This window comes from Apostichopus japonicus, chromosome 22, assembly GCF_037975245.1.
Source record: "Apostichopus japonicus isolate 1M-3 chromosome 22, ASM3797524v1, whole genome shotgun sequence".
Classification (NCBI taxonomy): domain Eukaryota; kingdom Metazoa; phylum Echinodermata; class Holothuroidea; order Aspidochirotida; family Stichopodidae; genus Apostichopus; species Apostichopus japonicus.
The window spans coordinates 11,772,146-11,792,418 of NC_092582.1; the positions used below are offsets into that span (position 1 = coordinate 11,772,146).

Genomic DNA, 20,273 nt, shown 5'->3' on the forward strand with positions numbered 1-20,273 from the left:
CAAAAGTAAATAGATTAATACATTAATAATATACTGTCTGCTGTTGTATTGATTTTAATATACAACATAGATATATGTATATATATATAATTGGTCTGTTGTTGTTATAATGAATATAATATTTAACAGTAATAGACTTACATATATATACTCAACCGATTGCTGTATAAATGTTTATAGCATTTAACAGCAATGGACGTAGTAAACATCTTATACACTCTCTCTATCGTGGATGATGTGATGAGTGTAATATTTCGAATATATCGTTACAGATTTTTCAGTCTGATATCAGAACGGGAATTAATAGCAAAACAAATTGGAGGAATATTGATACTGATCCTCTACAGGAATTGTCGTAATCGGTCTCGTCAAATCGATGGGTAATGTGTTGATCCTCATCAAGTAGAAATGTTAAAAATCTATGAGATCACCCAAGTTGGTGTAGTACCATCCTGTAACGGCGCAGTAAGGCTTACATCTCGGGTGCCGCTTGTAATGGCACGAAACTGGATCCAGATAAAGAGAACATTTGTCAGGATCCGCTACGACTGGATAAGGCCGACTATAGGGAACAGAAAAAAATCAAAACAGTTTGTTTTTAAATTTAATGTCGTTTAAACCGCAATATAGCAAACTTGAAAACTTAAAATGACAAATATGTTATTACATTCAATATGCTACAAACTACAAAAAAAGGGCAATATTACTAGAGAACTTGAAGGCTTTAACTTTAAGAAAAGTTAATTTAGGAAAATTTATTGTTTTGTGGTACGATTCTCGCTTCTTACTTTTTTATGCAATGTCGCCAAATGGACTTCGGATCAAATTAAATACTTTCAGTCACGCAGTTTGAAAACAATTTTCGATTGCGTTTGAAATGAAATTGAAAAGTTATTTTTGTCTGCTAAAAGAGGAACATCATCTTATAAGCATTTGAGTGGAATCTTGAATTCAATTCATGACTACGTTTTATATTTTTTTTAAGAAAACAACTATAAAAATTTCACCAGGATGCTTAGATTAATTATGCTCCTCTTTCATTCGTCAAAGATAAATTTTCCATGTTATGCCATTTTTTACTCCATTACAATTAGACTTCATTACAAGTAAAAAGTAACCAAAACATGGAAGCCGGAATGCAGGCTTTTGTAGGGCGTTTTTACAGCGCACATATCATTATGATGTAATAACGCTCCTCAACAGGTTCCATATTTGCACCATTCTTTTCAAATTCTGAAAGATACCAGGCATAAGTTATTGCATAAAAAAGTATTACGTAATCCATTCAACTTACTCCCGGCAACATATCACACCGAAGTCCTCGCCACAAACACAAGAGATACAGTTGTTAGCTCCAGTGTACGCTATCAGTGCGCCGATTGTATCGCATACGAGATCCGCTGATGGAATTACGGAAAGATAAAAACAGAAGTGCAATAGCATGCAAAAATGTGTTATCAAGAGATTATTAAAACAGTTTGACTTTCTGAGAGGAAGTGTAAACCGTTACTAGAGGTCAGTAATAATTTGAATGGAAATGACACTTTTAACACAAATTTATCCTTTCAACTATCAAGATCATATATCCTAGAAATCGGGTTTCCTTGTCAAAAGTTTTTTTTATTTTTATTTCTCGTTTTGAAGGAACTTTAAGGTTGTTATTTTTTTTTTTGGGGGGGGGGGTGTTTCTTCCTGCTTCTTGTTTTGGCTTCTTTTTACACATTCATATTCATTTCGGAATTTAAAGTTTTGTTTTTAACAAAAGGACGCCCGATATGAGTCTATACGGTGATATTTTAATGCAATCATGCATGCTTTGAACTGATGTTTGGGGGGTGGGGATTAACATTAACAATTTTAGACGTGAAGTGGTACATTAGAGGCATATTTAGACTATAAATTAGGGTCTATAATAAAGTTCATTGTAGAAGAATAAAATTAACGAGGATATATGAATTTGATCGAGTCCAATCTTATTGTGAGTAAGACTCGGTAGATTTAGATATGATTACTGAACATATTTAAAATAGGAGATATAGATAAGAGGCTTACAACCAATACTACCGAGTAACGGTACATTGTTGCTGTAATGGTATTATCTGACTGAACAGGATTTCAATATTTGACATTATGCTATCATATTCGGTTTCTCTTGTTAACAACACAGAAAAAAATGCATCTCATTTAGGAAGCTACATTTTAACATATGATTGTTGATACATTTTTAAATTTCTAAAAACAATAATAAACTATGACGTTTTAGATAGTGTGATGTCATCACAACATTGCATTGTTTAAACTAATTTTTTCTGGCTGGGAGTATATATTTTATGACTGAAGTTTCCCTACTAATTAAATAAGACACTGACATTAATACAGTTTTCAATTTGTCTCACGTCTTAGAGCCCAAATAGTAGGATGCGCTTACTAGATAGTGTCTCGTCCATGGTCATATATGACGTCAGAAATGTCAACTCTGTACAGTAACATACAGTGGCGGAGCTAGGGGTATTGGTCAGGAGGGGCGAGAATGGTCTGTAGGGGCGCTTTCGACACTATCTAAGCGGAGCGCCACCACAGGCTGGCGCGTAGCGTACAGAAATTTTGTGAATAAAGATACTCCCTAGATCGCCGGAAATGACCCTTTCCGGGCCTGGCTAATTTGCAGATAAAATGAAGAATAAATAGGTGTCATCGCCAAATTACACTAAAAAAATATGACAAATGTCAATAGGTAGATGAGAGCGCATTAAAAAAGTCAATAATCGCGAATAAGTTAAAAGTGGTAAAGAGCTGAAAAGGGCGCCAGCAGTCCATTTGAGTGCGTCAGGGGGGCATCCGCCCCCTGACTGTATGGACGCTCCGCCACTGTTAATAGCCTTCTGTTAATAGTCGTTGGTTTCGTGCTATGAACTCAGTAGTAGCCTACACTTATGATACGTTCAACCGTGTGGTCTGCTAGATTGAGATGGCGTTAGAAAGGCCAAATATGTACAATATTATATCCCATACTGTTACAGTCCTTTGTTTCGCTGCTTTGATATAGATAGTAGTAACACTAACTAGACGGTGTCTCGTCGGTCGTCTGCTACATTTATCTGACGCCAGGAAGCCACATAATTTACAATAATATAGCCTTCTAATGCCAGTCGTTTGCTTCACCGTTTAAAGAACTCAGCATTTGTCTACATGTACTAGACAGTTTTTCTTGTCGTCGGCTAGAATTATATGACCCCAGAAAAACCAGATATGTACAATAATATAGTCTTCTAATGCCAGTCATTTGATTCACCGCTGAAATAACTTACCTATTGTCTACATGTGCTAGTCAGTTATCCGTGTCGTCTGCTAGATTTAAATGACGTCATTAATGCCAAATATGTACAACATAATAACCTATTATTACTAGTCGTTTGTTTTCCTGCTAAGAAATCGTTATTAGGCTACATTTACTACACAGTGACGCGTGTCGTCTGCTTGACTTAAATGACGTCAGAGAGTGACCTCGCATGCATTTACAATTATTTTAGCGGCTATACTGTAACTAGTCATCTATTTTTGAGACACCAACGACGAATTAACAAGAGAGTGGTCGTTCTGATTAATTAAAACGTCATATCATATAATGTCATATCATATCATATTGTAACATATCGGTATGGGAGTCACATTACAATATCCGTCTATATCTAGATAAATATAATACTGGACGTTGTCGGTCTGCAGGTGACGATTAATGTCCTGTACTCTTACGCAAAATCAATATCCATACTAAAATCAAGTTAAAAATCAATTTTCATAATAAAACCGACCTTCCATAAATATATAAAGATGATCACGGTATTCTGTTTTTTTTTTTTCATGATGTCTTGAGTCATCTCGCTAGGATCTGAATATTGATTGTTTTATTCTAGATTGAGCATTTGTAAAACCCATCTCCATTAAAGTAAATAAACACAACAACAAATCAATCAATCAATCAATCAATAAAACATAAGTTGAGGCACACGTAATTAGCTGGTGTTATATTTATTCTTAATCATGTCCTTAGTGTTCTATGTGAGAGAACATTAAATTTGTGATATCTCTCAATTTGAATAACGGGTTTATGTTTCATGTTTGAAAAAATTTGTTCATGACCGTTACCATCATGAACAAAATGACCAATGGTACTAGTTGGGGTTTCTGTCTCCTTTGAAGCCAAAAATTAAAATATAATTCTTTAAGATAAAATAGATATTATATAAAATAACTCACGTTCTATGAAGCATACACCGTGCGAGGGCTTTTCGTCTGGTCCAACTTGTGTAACTGGCATCATATCAGCCACATCTACGCCAATTATCCCGAAATCTTGAGCTGCAATCAGACCAGCCAGGACGGTGCAGGACAGAAAGAATAACGCCAATTTCATCATGCTGTTTGTATGTTACAACTTATCCGACAAATGGTTTAATTCTGTTAAATGTGAGCGGTTGATAAAATAGGGTTTAGCTTTTATTGACTTTTTTATTTCCTTTATTTTAATATTTTTTGGCCCTTTTTTCGAAGTTCGTGATTATAAAAAGTTTGCTTCCGACAAACATGGATTTTTAAACAAATCTAATGATATTTGACCGATATTTGTTTATTTTGATCTATTGTTTGATGTCACCTGTAGGGATAGGCATCTGGCCTTAAGTAAACGACTCTCATCAAACGACATGTCAGATTAAAGGATATTTTCTACCCGTACTACAAATTTGCTCTTGTCTGTAAAGCTCACCCCTCACTTTTGTTTTATGTAATACATTAAATGTAAAAAAAGGAATACAACATTGATTCATTATAAATTACATTTTGCACCCGTGAACAAATAACGGCTTCCATCGTTTGATACTTTTGTTGAGATTATTTTCTAATACTTAACATTGTTGTAGAGTAGTACTTAACATACAGACGACCTTTTAATCAATTCCGGCGAACACTTAAGAGGTCCAGACAACATGTGAAATGAATGACAACTCATCACGTGATTGGAACATAACTGTTAAGTAGCTGTCATAATTTGAAGTAATGTTCTCCGAAAATAGCAACTTTGTATGTTTGTAAAGCCATTAGGTTAGTAACTATGTATGTATGTAAAGCCATTAGGTTAGTAACTATGTGGTTTGCTGACGTGTCTAATTAACATATTAGGTGGCGATGAAGCCCGAATCGCATAATACATATGCATCATTCTTTAGAAGAGAAGACTATGTTTCGACAGTTCTGTATATCCACCAACTGATTGCCTTTGCCTCTGCAATAAATATATTACTTGTATTTCATCAACTATTTAGTGATCCGACCAGGGATTACAGGAATGTTTTCGAAATTGGCCGAAAGAATCATGATTGATTTAGTTCTAGAGTTAGCATCTAATTTAAATGTACGACCCAAAAAAAAAAAAACGGCTAGCGTTGTCAATGGCGTTCGGTAAGAGGGTGGGAGCAAATTTTCCCAATAATATAAACAGCAGCATGTCGACATTTAGTCGTGGCAGGATTATAAGTCCAGTCTTTATGTGTACGCCTCCTATTCAACCCCATACAAAAATTCACTTGCGTCATCGTTATTATCGTCACCGTCATTATCGTCACCGTCATTGTCATCGTCATCGTCGTCATCGTCACCGTGATGGTCATCATCAACGTCATCGACATCATCTACGTCATGATCATCGTCATCGTCATCGTCATCATCATCGTCATCGTCTTCGTCATCGTTATCGTCATTATTATTAGAAAGTGAACAGTGCTACTATGTCCGCACGTTGAGGTGGAGGCGTGGATGTGAATGTTCGTGCCAGTATCTTGTTTTTCGAAAATTATTGAAAGATTAATGTTTAACCGTATTTTCGATTTCTTAAACAAATATAATATCCTTTGCAATGAACAATATGGCTTACGACCAGAACATTCAACGGAGCTTGCACTGGCAGATGTTATTGACAAACTATACAATGGCATTGACAAAAATAAAACTTGCATTGGCGTGTTCCTCGACCTATCTAAAGCGTTTGACACTATTGATCATGCCATCCTACTTAACAAATTACATCATTGTGGCATAAGAGGAACGACACTGAACTGGATAGATAGTTATATTTCTAATCGTTTTCAATACACTTCTTACAAAAACACTCACTCTCAACTGGGAGAAATCCATTGTGGTGTCCCACAAGGTTCAATTTTAGGTCCTTTACTATTTATTTTATATGTCAATGACATCTGCCACGTTTCGGAAATTGCTAACATTATTCTATTTGCTGATAATACAAATATTTTCTTTGAATCAGATGTAAATGTAAACTCTTTTCATAATAAAGTTTCTTTAGAACTAGATAAATTTAATGACTGGTTTGCCGCCAATAAACTATCGCTCAACATAGACAAAACTAATTACATAGTCTTTAATACTTCCAGAACATTTAATTGGGATAAAGACATTATTATGGGAGGCAAAATTCTCAAGCAAGTTAACACTACTAAGCTCTTAGGGGTCCAGATTGATCACAACCTTTCCTGGTGTGCCCACATTTCAACAGTCTGCAACAAAGTTGCTAAAAATGCAGGGATTTTATCCAAATTAAAACACTCCTTGCCACAACACATTTTAAAGACACTTTATCAAACCCTGGTAGTACCACATATTTCTTATTGTTCTATTATTTGGTCTGGCACGTATAAAACTAATCTCAATTCACTTATTATACTACAAAAGAAGGCAATCCGACAAATATCACGTGCTGCACCTCGTGATCACACCAGCCCTATATTTAAGAATCTTAATTTATTGAAAGTCAATGACATAATTCGTGTAAATATTGCCACCTTCACTTATAAGGCGTGGAATGGACTACTGCCTAATGCTTTTCAGAATTACCTTATTAGTAATAGGGATTTACATTATCACAATACAAGATACGCCGATAATGCGCATATTACACAACGAATACTTCAATAGGACTGTTAAGCTTAAGAAATCGTGCTATAAGAACTTGGAATTCTATAACAGAAATGAACAAAAATAAAGTAGCAAAAAGATCATTTAGAAAATATTTTAATGAAAGAAATCATTGCATCTTATTAATTCAAATATCATACTACTATTGATTTTTTGTGAACTATAATATTTTCATTTCCTTTTCTTTTCCTTTTTCAGGGAGTCTTCTACTTCGTTAAGCCAATATAGGTTTTTTAGAAGACTTCCATTCACAATATATATATTCACGTGATAAAACAAATAAATCAAATAAAATCAATTTTTTTCCCAGTGTGCTAGTAGTTTCTTTTAATCTTCAATTACCTCATTGCTATTCAAATATATACACTTGCCTTATTGACATTTTCCATGTCTCAGTGTTGTTGAGGTGGTTCAAGCACTTGGTCGTTTTTTATGTTGAAACGATTGCTAAGTTAGTCAAATTGAAAGTGGGTGAAATATTGTGACATATTAAAACAAATGAACAAGTTTGAACCGTAGTATATTTTGGCCGACAGTCTTCCTTCTATGAGCAGATAACGTTACATTACACTTTAACAAGATTGGGTCTGATAAAAAGTATGTTTCATTGAAATATTTACTTACAGGATGGTGACAGTGCCAGGTACAGGGGATTGTTCAGGTACTCCCTATTGTGCAAAATCTTAAAATTGCCCCTCTTTCATAAATTTGAAGTGTCTGGTTTTGTGTACCCCAGTTTTGTAATGAAATACTGTCCTTGTGGTACTAGGAAAGGGCCGTTTTCTTGAAAATACAATCAATTCTGGTGTTAGTCTGCGGTTCACTTCCTCCACAATCAAAATCAAATGTAATATGTACCACTGCGCCTCTCGCGCCCCCTCCCCCTTTTCTCACAGATACTTTTATAAGATTCCTTCCAAACATTATTTGGCTTATTTTGCAAATTTATGTATTTCTTTACCGGAGTCTATCCGTGATTAACTGAAGAAGGTAATATTTGCATTGTCCGAAAAATTATGGGAAAAAATCGTTGGAATATTTATGTTCAAACCAGGTTAGCCACACTTACGCTAATTGAAAGTGAAGTTTATACAAACTTTTAATATGTTGCTATTTGTTAATAAGTTGATGATGTGATTTTGATTAAATTGTCTGCTCATTTATACACTTTAACATTAAGTTAATTATCTAGACAGACTGTAAAACTGCAATACTGTTATATATTAGCAATCCACGGAGAAGGAAGATTATCATTTCTAGTTAACAAACAAACAAACGGCAAGTACAGCTTTTGAGTGTAATGTAGTCTGGTGATTACATACGCAGCAGTAGAGGCGGGTGAAGGGGGGGGGGGGGTTCAGAGAGGGGAAAGCAAGAGCACCTTGAAAAAACAGATAAGTGAATACACGCATCGGATGAAATTTCCTTGTTTGTCTTTCTTAGTCAGTTAGTGTTTGTTCCCCATAATCTCTGATACGTATCACGTGACTATATAACCTAAGTCGTTATTAAGTTGCAAGGATGCGATGAACGCAGCATGTACTCATTTTGCAAAATCGATAAGAGCCAATAACGCCACAGTCATCCTTTAAATAGAGATATTAATACCAAATGCTGGATAAGATTCAAATATAAAGTTAACTTGTACCCCTCTAAATTGTGTATTGGTTCACATTATGTCAAATAACTCAATCAAAAATGAAATATTTGGTGACTTTTTTTACCAGAAAAAAAGACGATTATTTCACTTATTTTTATCTCAGATTTTCATTTGATAAGCACGTGCTCTACATTACATGCTTTTAGTGTTATACCAGGGAGTATAATAACCAACCAATCAGGTTACTAGATACGGACTTGGTAGGCAAATGTAACTGACGCCCGTAGACTGTGAATTGAACGTTATGTTCGAATTGTAGCATTTGCTCAAAAGTTTTTACCCATGCATTAGTTAAAGTTACTGTTCCTTCTTCTGAGATTGTTAGTTAGCTTTTATTGTTCCGAATTCCACGAGAGATGTCACGTGGCTACATATGCTAGGTTATTTCTCAAACTGCAAGGATGCGTCGAAGACAGTATTGTTACTTGAAGTTAAATCGTCGGTCAGTCTCAATGGAAGGGGGTCTGGGGTGAAAGTGGATCAGTTAAGGCGTTTGGTTTTATGCCAAGGCTCTATCTTGGGTAAAGTTTCTTAAAAAGTATCAGCTGTTCGGCTAAGATTATTTGTAGTATATTCATATGCGTAGGAGGCGGGGTCTGGGGGGGGGGGGGCTGCAGCCCCAACCATATATTTTCGTGAAAATTCGGGCAATATGCTGAGAATTTTTCGGGCACCTACTGAAAAAAAAAAAATCTGCAATGTGTTTTTCAATGGTTAAACTGGTTTTATTATCATTATTATTGTAACGACTTGCCCAATAATTATAACCAATATGGACGGATAATAACATGGCATATCTCATCTCATCTGTCTTCTTCTTGCCTAGAGGCAAATAAGGCCTCAACAGAGCGTCTCCATTTATCTCGGTCGGCAGCTGCGTTTCTGGCCACATTCCAGGATCGCCAACCAGCCGTCTCTCTCTCTTTATCTACTGTCCTGCGCCATGTTGTTTTTGGTGGCCCTCTCTTTCTCCTGCCCTCTGGTGCCAAAGTCATGCTGATATTGCTGTCGTTGTTAGGGTTTTGTCGCAATATATGCAATAGTAACACGGCATATGATTGTATGTTATTGGCATGCCATGTCATAACCGATGCATGCCTATATGATATTCACATTAAGATGTTGAACGCGCGCGGAGCTTGCGAAAAATGTTGGTTATATTTTTTGGGAAAGTCATTACAGCCCCCCCCCCCCCCCTCCAATCAAAATGGGCTCCTACGCCTATAGTATATTTATCCTTTCCCAAGAGACTCGTGATACACATTTGACTTAACAACATCATGACGGCACAACCACACTCTCGATGTAAGGGGACTGGGGTTGAGAGTGGATCAATTGAATCGTTTGGTTATGGGGTCCAGGCTCTACCTTGGGTAAATATCTACGAGTAAGTTGGAGGGTCTGGCAGAGACCCAGGTTGGTATGGTACACTATCAGTGGCTGAGAGTGAATGGGTAAGCAATGGGTTAAGCCTGGTGGGGTCGTAGCAGTTTCCATATCGATAATTGGATGTCCGCAAGAGTAAATATCTCTGTCCTCCAACCACCCCCCCCCCCTCCCACCCTTCTGAGCTGGTCCTACGTCCCTGCAGAGAATCCAGGGAATTAAGGAACTTTGGTTGAGGGGGAATCAAATTTTGTTTGGTTTTCGTTCCCGGGCTCTAACCTGAGTGTCTTTCTTTAAAAAGAACTTTTAATCCTGAGATCACAAGTTCGGATCTCGTTCTAGCCAAAATGTCCTTCCTTTTTTTTAAGTTGTTTATCACTATTACAGTCGGTCTCTGATTTTTGATGACCAAAATCACAACATCTTGAAATTATAATTTTTAAGAAGAGATCTTTGTTTTTTGTATGTTTGTTTGTCTGTGTTTTGAGAAGAAAGACAAATAAAGAGGATTGTGACGTAGGTAATTGGGCGGCGTGAACTCAGCGATCTTCTTATTTCGCTCATGTGTGTATAATACATGCTGTAACGTGGAGCAGTATATATATATATATATATATATATTAATAGTTTACGCAATGTTTGCTTTAGATATAAAATACCAACCATATCAGTTCAGCGTTGGTGTTCTCGTGATATCAGAGTCCAAACTCAATTGTATAAGTTCCGTGCGTTATATCCATTGCACATATACCTACAATGGACTGCGTATATTCTCATGTATTTCCGTCTTGATCCGATTGGTAACAACGTAAGCAAGATGAATTCCAGCTAGGTTGATACAAGACTAAGGGAAAAGGTAAAGATATATTAAGGTTTGTCTTGTAATGTAAAACGGTGATAGTTTCATACATGTTTCCTTAGTTCATCTGTATTTTGATATACCATTAAGTGGAAATAACATAATCAAATTACAATCATGGTGATTAGTAGTATCGTTAATTTTGTATATCTATTGCCATCGGTAGTACTATGACTAAAAGAGTCCTAACATAACAGATATCGAGATCATTGCCATGATACCGAATTCAATAAACCCCGGAGTTACTGACTGTTTGAGTGAAATTCAAATCATCTTGTTTTGTCATTATACAAGTCAACTGGTTCTTGTATCGTGGTAAAGTGCACCCAAGGAATGGTGTGTTGTTGGTGGTATCGTTCCAGCACCATAAACGTCTATGAGGTCGTATTTGTCATCAGCTACGCCCGAACAGTTATGTCATGCCAGTGATCGAGTTGCACCAATATCTCGACTTCTGTGTTCATAGGGCAAGAAATACCCGTCATACAGTAGGTTACATGCATTCAGTTCATTAAAGGTCTTTCTACTTAATGTTCTTAATCTCGATTTGTTAATCCAGATTATGATATTCTTAAACACCGATCTTAATAACTCTCTTTTACAGCTTAAATTTCGAGACAAAAATGGCCTGCCCATCGCCTTGGAAAGACATCGCAGATACATTCTTCGAATGTTCAATTTGTTTGGATCTGTTTAAAGAACCAAAACAATTACCATGTCTGCATAGATTCTGTAAGCAATGTCTGGAACCTATACTAGAAGGACAGGTTGGGACATTTGAATGTCCTCTTTGTAAAGATGTCTGTAAAATACCAAACAATAGAATCGATGGATTCAAGACTGACTTCCATATGAAAAGTATGTTGCAGTTTATTCAGCTACAGAAAACATTTGAAAACAAGGAAGAGAGAGAATGTATTGGCTGTGAAGAGAAGTTAAAGGTTACAGCGTACTGTTTTATGTGTAAAGAATTTCTTTGTGTTCAGTGTTATCAATTTCATTTGACCAAGAAGATATTTGTCAAACATCAGAAACACGTATTAGCTCTAAATGATCTCGAGGGGAAAAGTCTCACACAAGAAAAACTTGCATCATTGATGGAAGCTCCTAGGTGCCATATTCACCCGGAACATAAGGCTAAGTTGTGTTGTTGTACATGCGGAAACCTCCCCGTTTGTGTGACATGTACTTATGATGAACACAAAGGTCATGAACTTCGTGACGTCAGGAAAGTAGCGAACGACGAAAGGGAACAATTGAAGGAGATATTGGAAGAACTTGTAAAACGTAAAGATACTGTATTCAACATTGCTGATAAAATCAACAGAGTGAATAATGACGTTCTGTCCATTGTCGCTGAAACTAAAGCAAAATGGATAACGCAGTTCGAAGATCAGACCAGGGAGTTACAGAATAGGAAGGAGAAAGAAAAGAGAGAATTCAACAGATTTAAAACAGTTCTTGAAGAAAGCACTCGACACAAAATGAAAAAATTAGAAACAGAAATGGAAGAGAAAATTAGAAATATAAGAGACGAATACGACAGAATGATAAAAATGAAAATAAGGGAATCAAAAGAGAAAGAGGATACCAAACGAAATGAAATAGAATACAGAGAATTAAAGATTGACGAAACAATTCACAAACTTGATGCATTAGTGAATGAGAGAAATAAAACAATAGAAGAACAACAGCAACGTAAGCTTAGAGAAACACAAAACTTATCAGATCTCTGTAATCAATGGGTCAATAAGTTTCAAAATTTGTCTACTATATCTTCGAGTGTTCTTGAATCATATGACCACTGGACAGACGCACAGTGTATTCCTGATATAAGAGCAGCGAGTGAACCTCTGGTTGAGGATATAATGAAAGATTTTCCTGAAATAGAATCTTTATCTGATATAACCAAGGATGATTTACCAATATTGTGTATTGATAGAGTAAATATATCAGATAATGTAGAATCTGTTGTTGATATTGATGTGGTCAAAGGTAATGGGTGTTTTAATGGAATAACAAGTACTGGCTCTGGTAACATCGTCGTCTCTGGGAGGTTATCGGATGACCAATCATTTATCACAGTCATAAATAAACAAGGACGTCAGATTCGTCATAACATGATAGATAAAGTCAAAGGGAGCGATCTGTATCCCAATCGTCACTGTGCTGCTTTATCACGTAATAAGATAGTTTCGGTTTGTGGATCCAATCAGGTTGGTGTTTATAATATTCAAGATGGGTCCTTTACTCAAAATAACATCAAGTCCATCTTTGATGGCATCAAAACGGTGGGTAAGAAATATGCGAGTTGTATAACTACTGATACTATACGTGGCCACATCATTGTAGGTACACGAAATATTGGATCGCTATTTATATTTGATGAAGAATTGAATTTCATTCGAGCTTTGAAACTGCCAGAGGTTATGAAAAAGTCAAAAGATGTCCTTTTTTACGAAGGCGTTCTGCTGATATGCGATGCAAAGAGTGGATGTGCATGCGCTGTAACCATGGATACATCTAAAACAGAAGCAGAGTTACTATACGAGCTTCCGAAACCAGATATTGACGGACTGACTTGGTATCCTTTGAGTGTATGTAAAGACAGGGCAGGTTTTGTATATATCTTGTGGTCAGATACAAAGTATAAAACTGGGAAAGGTCTCATCACACAGTACAGTCAAGATGGTCAGCAGTTGTTGACAACCAAACGGACAGAGGATACAGCACGGTGTATGACAACATTGATGACAGAGGAGGGAGAGAAGCTACTTGTAGCTACATCACAGTCAGGAAGGATGCTTTGTTATGGTCTGGTGAGTATATCTCAGTGTTCCTTACTTTAATATTACTAGATATTATAGGATACTCTGATGTAACGACATTGAAAGGTACATTAAAATGGGACAATATCGCCAAGGATATTATCTTAATGTATTGACTTTATGTATGACCAAATAGTGTGCTATATTAATAACTTTAAAGATAGTTTTTGATTGAATTTAGCTGATGTAATAGTGGAAGTTTCTTCCCAAACGCAATATACATAAAACTACTTATTCACTATTTCCTATTTCCTATACGGAATCGTAAAAGAAAGATTAAAGAATTCTAACGAGATCATGGTATTGTTGTTGACAAGACATCGCAATGCCAACTTAAGTTGATTTAAAAGAAATAAAACAACAACAAATTTAAAACAGAAATGTGAACAGAATAGGTAAAAAGGAGAGAAGAAAAGACAAGAAGAGAACAGAAAAGAAGGGATTTGTTTGCTGAAAAAAAGGTAGCACAAACAATCTATACATCTAATATGACTTGTTTGAGCATTCTAAATGTGCTTCAAAACTATAGAGAACTGGATCAACGTTTCTAACTTTATAAATGTTCTTTCCAACAGATGCCAGAATGAAGTCAACCGCGAAAACATACATGAAAGAAACGAATATCCAGAGCATACACCACACTGAATCGAATATCAAGGGCAGCTGATGAGGAGACAATAATCAATATTTGCAGAAACGACTAGAAACTTTAAGATGAAACGGATCCTTTATCTTTATCTTATGAAATGAAGATACAGTTCCTGATGATAATCAACAGCCCCGACGAACAATAATAAGAAGAAATAAGTCTGCTTACGTGAGATGGTGGTCATATTGTGATTTTCTGATTTCATTATTCCACTATAACCAATGTGTGATGTCATAATGCCATTACAATGTGACATCTTTCATGTTATTGTATTTTTATTTATTAAATAAATGTATATGTAAATATTAGGACTGTAGTACTCGCATCGGAGATCAATTCTATAAAACTGAAAAATTCTAGCCAAGATGGTAACATGAATTTATTGAAAGTACCACAATTATTTGTTTATTTTGCAAGACCATGTTTATTTTGTATGGGTACGAGTGTGTGTGTGTGTTGTGTGATGCCTTGCTTGAAAACACGATATCTCAAGAAGGGAACCTTACGACAATCTCATATTTCGTGGGTAGGAGAACCACATTGAGGAGTTAAAGCCAATTGTTTTTGGTGGAGGTCAAAGGTCATTTTGGGTCAATGGGGGTCAAATAGTTAAACCCTGTAAACACGATAGCTCAAGAAGAAAAGCTTGTACCAATCTCATATATAGTGTGAAGGAGTTCCACATTGATTAGAAGCAGCCTATTGTTTAGAGTGGCGGTCAAAGTTCGTTTGGGGTCACTAGGGGTCAACATGTGAAAACCCTGTTAAGGAAACTTGGACCAATCTCATATTTCGTGTGAAGAAGTACAGCTTTGAGTAGATTGGTTTTTGTGGCGGTCAAAGGTAATTTGGAGTCACCAGAAGTTTTTTGGACACCTTGTTTCATAATCTACCGCACCTCCAACCGACCAGCCCATTAGAAAACATGTGCGTTACACCTCATAATAATAGTAGAGGTTGTTTGCGATAGGAAATTATCTAATGGGCATCCGTAGATAGTACCATAGAAAGTCGAACCAATCGCCATTTACTTAACCGTGTCGCTAACTGCATACGTCATTGCATTACAAAGATGTGCTGTTTATACAACGTTCATTGGTATGAACGATACCGCTGCGAATAACATACCTGTATTTAATATTTGCTTCCGTTGTTGAAGTTATCCCGTCGTATTTCGCAATTGTCTGGATTCAGTGCCAAATAAAAAAATCAGGTTTGGTGGTTGTAATTACGTTGGAGAAATGACCAGGCGCCGTTTACGAAAAATTAACTGTCGCCTAGTTAGATTTTTATCAATAACCAATCTCAATGTGAATTAACTGTGTTAAATGGTTCGCTAGCTGCACGTGCTATATGTACGGGAAGTTTTCATGTGCGGATATTGATCACAATCTTCACGGAGCATTTATAAACATACAGCGAATATATATTTTCATTTGCCTTTGTTGTTTACCTACATTTCATTAACAAAAGTCTGTTCAAAGTATCTCTTTAGAGATCCGGCTTTAGGAATCAAATGACTTCGAGTTGTTTAGAATCATGTTTGATCTCTAGAGTAAGGCAGAAACGTCACCAACACAGAACTAGGCTATTGTTCGATACAGGTGACAAAACGCCTACAGTGGAATAACGACCTTCCTTGCCGGTTTCGGGCCTCTGGACGTGCAGTCAGCGTCCATGGCCTACTGGTATATATATATATATATATATATATATATTTATGATAAGAATAAATGAGAGCTCCTTTATAAGACGCAGGCTTTAACGTTTCCAAATTAATTGTTAGCCTCAATTAAGTTGTTTTTTCTTCTTCTTCTCTCTATAAAAGCTTTGTCTCGAGATAAACATTGCATGATGGAGTTATCTTTTAAGTATTTACTCATGTCTAGACGGAAAAAAAAATCATGTAACATGTTATTAATATTTGCGTACACTGTATTTCAATTCTTTGTATTATTACAATTAATACAACTCGATAAAGTCATCGAAGCGAAACCTGATTATCTGAAGCAGTTCAAAAGTCATCACTGAATATGCAAATTGGATGAATGAAATCCAATTCAACACAAACAATAATTTAACAAGCCAATTACGTAAAGATTTGTTTACTCTATAACTTGGTTGTATACCAGCCAGTGATTTTACAAACAGGTTTGCACTTCGGATGTCGCTCGTATTCGCACTGGTCTTCATTTAGGTCTACCTTACAGAATAGCCAGTTTTTGACAACCGGATACGGTGACCTACGGAGAGAGAAAGAAGGAGGGGGGGGGGGGGAGACAGAAATGAAATATTTTATTTTAAGACAACATAACCAGCAGGCATGGATCTGCTTCTCTGAGAATAGTAAAATGTTTGTACCCAATCCGCAGGTCTCACCACTTAAGGTTGATGATGACGACGAAAACGAAGATTTTACTGTTGTTTTAGTTACAACATTAATCTTAGTTGGAAATCAAAGATGATAAAGTTTTACATATTCATTGAAATATCCTGTCACCTTCTTAACAAGAAACTCCTCAAAGCATTTTTTAATATTATTTTCTATTTCGATAGACTGAATTAATTGTTTCCGTTGAAAGTATGGTTCGATAAATAGGAATAGAGTTTTCAAAACCACCATTTGCGGGCCTCCCCCCCCCCTCTCCCCATGGAAGGAATTGCACCCGAGAGAGCATTGTCCACTGCATCTGTGCCTCAGAGTAACGGTCCCCTTATTGAACTATGTGTGGCTGAAACAATAACACCCAATAGAACAAATTTGAGCTTGAATCAAACACAACGAGCATGAGCAGACCCGTACACATCTGTAATTTATCGACGTTACTGATTCCTTGGCTCTTGAGAAGTATATTATAACTACGCAGCTGTTGAACACTACGTTCACCATTGCTTTATTACACCAGTCCTCATTGATACATTGAGATGCATGAGATTCCTTCTTGTGAGAGAATTGGTACCAAACAATCCTTCTCCTCTGTTTCCTGCCGAGCCCCCCCTACCTTTCGCTATCCCTCCCTTGTTCACATTTGTTTGGGGGGGGGGGGGGAAGGGAAGGATGGATGCCCATAGAATCAATGTTGATACTCACTCTTTGCAGCAAACATGGCGGAAGTCTTCGCCACAGAAACAATACACACATTGCTCTCTACCATCGTACGGTACTGGCTCGCCACGCCTTAGGCAAACACTGAAAGCTGTGGAAGAAATAATATGTCTTGCTGTTCGTGTATATGTTGTCCTTTCGTGTATTGGGGGAGGGTGTGATTGGGAGGGGGACGCTTCTTGAAGCTTTAAATGTCATATGTATTGCCGTTAATTTTAACCCTAAGGCAACTACCCAGGAGAATAGGAATCTCGGGTTGGGCGGGGGGAGGGGGGGGGGGGGGGTGAGGGACTTTCAATAAACTTAATAGTTGAATTTGGAGACTTATTTTGTATTACAACCTAAGCACTTCCCTCACTGTCTACCGTTTTGTTTTATTTATTTTAGTTTGCCTTTGAAGAAGATCCTAATATAGGATGAAACTGTCAGACCCTCTAACTTAAACATTTACCTACACAAGCATTTTGTAGTAGATAAAGAGCTACATTGATTTTGACATACATAAACATGTTTCTATGAGTCGTTTACCTTCTTAAGTTATAAATAACAAACCTGTTTTTACTTTCCCATTAAAGGGATAGTAAGGTGACAGACAATGTGACGCTTATATGGAAAAAAATTAAATATTCCAGACTTCTTGTCCTATATAAATATTCTTGTCCTATATAAATATTCTTGTCCTAACTAAATTTGTTGGGATTACACATATCCTCGGTCCTTGACAACGGGCCCCGAAGTCCGGACTCGGGCCCCGGGAGTTCGCACCGACCGCACCGGCATATAGTTACCGCACCGATATGTAAAATGCCCTTTAAGATAACAAAGAGCCTCATAGCGATTAGAGAAGCTATATAAGTAGCAATGAATAACTTCAAAAGACAACTATTAACATAAGCCAATTTAAAGTTGATCATTTCACAGCAACACAACAAAACCGTTTCTATGACGTACATGTATATAAACCTATATACAGAGATACATTCAGTTTACTTGTTTGCGTACTCTCTCTGTTGGTTATGTGCATGTGTACTTACTTTTCACGTAACACACTCCATGCTCTGGACGTTCATCACCGGCAACAATGTGTACAGGAAGACGACGGTAAAATGCTGCGTTCAAGTCTTCGTTAGAGGGCTTTTCAGCAAGTATTTCTCCTTGCACGATCTCATCTTCCTTCTCCTGCCCCAAGCTTAGACCAATGATGGTGAACAGAACGATTATCGCATGTAGGTACTTCATAGTGGCTGTAACTGTAACTTTCTCTTAAAATCTCTCTGTAAGTCTCAAAAACCGCACAAAAACAGAATTTCTCTTGTCTCAGGATTGTCTGCCGTTTCGTGACTGTGCAATGACTAGAGACTTTAATCCAATATTTATATATAAAACCATGGAGCTATAAACTGTTTATAGCTCCATGGTAAAACAAAGATATATATCCCTCGATCATATGGTCAACGGATTTAAGGCTGTTGATAGGCAAACACGTATGGAAAATAAAATGTCATAATATTGACAATTTTAAGTGTCAAATATGATAAAACGACCCTAACTCATCAATGTGAAGGAAGACTATTGTTGATCAGCATATTTGTCGAAACGATTTATAACATTTCAAGATGACAATTTTTGCCATCTAGTTGACTTATCAATGCATACAAACGGTGGTTCCACTCAAATGTTTAAAAGTTAATTGACTTTATCCGTCATCTATGTAGCGCTGTAAACATTGCACTAATCTTGAAAAATGATTAATTATCGTTTGGTATTAATGACAGTATTTTGGTACTTTTCTGATATTTTTCAGACACTGTGCCGTGTGTAATTTGCAAACAAATAGATAAAACCTCTTACATGATACTTCAATTGTTTTGGCTTTGTAATGTTCTTTATTGTTCTATTTTTGTCTTCCTCGATGTTTTGTTTTTACTGACATTAAAGGGATCAATAACAAGATTAGTTAATCAGAATTGTTGCAGAATGTTCCAAAATGTTACTTACGTATGTGACAATGTGATGAAGTAATGATTTTTTGAGGTTCAATAACTTATTTCATTGTGGTAAGTTGTGCTAAGTTATGTTAAACAAACACACATTTACACACACAAAATTGATCTAAAAAATTATGAGTATATTTTCTAAATCAAATTCCCAATGTTTTTCTTTTTTTTCAAGGAGACTAGCAGTGTGGAAACACACTTATGATATCGGGAACCTGATTGTTCCTCCTTAGTTTAAGTCCTTTGAAACCTCTTATATTGAGAAGAGCAACTTTATTAGTTCACACGGCATACTGCACAATACATCAGGCGCAGAAACAAAGTGTAGGGTGTGTGTATAACCCCAACCCCTTTCAACCGCACCCAACAAATGTTAAAGTAGTTATTGTTATAACCTTGCTTGTAGACCTAAATATAGACCCTACACTTCATAGCCTCAGAATGCACCATTCCTAGTCTTAAATGTTCCTTGTTTTTCATAAGGAGGACCTCAAACCCTTCTCGCCACATGGTTTGAATCCTCACCTGGACCGTTGACAATAAGTACAGAAGTAGATTTATGAAAAATGAGTTAAATCATTTGATAATGTTACATCTACTAACACACTGAAGATATTCTGTTTAAAAGGTTTCTCGAATTTGTCAGACTCTCAGTTCAGTTCAAGATGGGATTGCACTTTGAAATCTGTTCTATCCAAACAGAATGCTTTTTTCTACAAAAACAGGACAAAACAAACACCCCATCGTCATTATCACACGTGTAGAGTTTCTCTTTACGTGGCCTGTAATGTGTGAATTATT

The 20,273-nt window shown here is 36.4% G+C and overlaps 2 protein-coding genes and 1 long non-coding RNA gene across 3 annotated transcripts; 1 reads left to right on the forward strand and 2 right to left on the reverse strand.

The window, feature by feature from the left end:
- Positions 1 to 200: 200 nt before the first annotated feature.
- On the reverse strand, positions 201 to 4,478 carry LOC139964043 (uncharacterized). Its single transcript, XM_071965363.1, has 3 exons — positions 4,258 to 4,478; positions 1,295 to 1,400; positions 201 to 562 (listed from the first exon to the last, which is right to left on the reverse strand). Exons 1-3 carry the CDS (start codon positions 4,415 to 4,417, stop codon positions 412 to 414), a joined length of 417 nt encoding a protein of 138 aa, XP_071821464.1. The 5' UTR covers positions 4,418 to 4,478; the 3' UTR covers positions 201 to 411.
- Positions 4,479 to 10,729: 6,251 nt separating this feature from the next.
- LOC139964024 (uncharacterized) lies at positions 10,730 to 16,033 on the forward strand. Its single transcript, XM_071965323.1, has 3 exons — positions 10,730 to 10,889; positions 11,497 to 13,711; positions 14,296 to 16,033. The coding sequence occupies exons 2-3, from the start codon at positions 11,516 to 11,518 to the stop codon at positions 14,305 to 14,307; spliced, it is 2,208 nt and encodes a 735-aa protein (XP_071821424.1). The 5' UTR covers positions 10,730 to 10,889; positions 11,497 to 11,515; the 3' UTR covers positions 14,308 to 16,033.
- Positions 16,034 to 16,276: 243 nt separating this feature from the next.
- LOC139964259 (uncharacterized) lies at positions 16,277 to 18,831 on the reverse strand. The gene is made up of 3 exons (XR_011791929.1): positions 18,510 to 18,831; positions 17,461 to 17,566; positions 16,277 to 16,612 (listed from the first exon to the last, which is right to left on the reverse strand). It is a non-coding gene; the product is annotated as an uncharacterized lncRNA (long non-coding RNA).
- Between the last annotated feature and the right edge of the window lie 1,442 nt (positions 18,832 to 20,273).

What these genes read in the sequence shown, in the direction of transcription:
- LOC139964043 (XM_071965363.1), bottom strand. Translation starts at nt 4,417, where the DNA reads ATGATGAAATTGGCGTTATTCTTTCTGTCCTGCACCGTCCTGGCTGGT. An exon ending in CGGTGTATGCTTCATAGAAC is followed by an intron (nt 1,401 to 4,257) that starts GTGAGTTATTTT and finishes TAATTCCATCAG; the next exon opens with CGGATCTCGTATGCGATACA. An exon ending in GGTGTGATATGTTGCCGGGA is followed by an intron (nt 563 to 1,294) that starts GTAAGTTGAATG and finishes TGTTCCCTATAG; the next exon opens with TCGGCCTTATCCAGTCGTAG.
- LOC139964024 (XM_071965323.1), top strand. Translation starts at nt 11,516, where the DNA reads ATGGCCTGCCCATCGCCTTGGAAAGACATCGCAGATACATTCTTCGAA.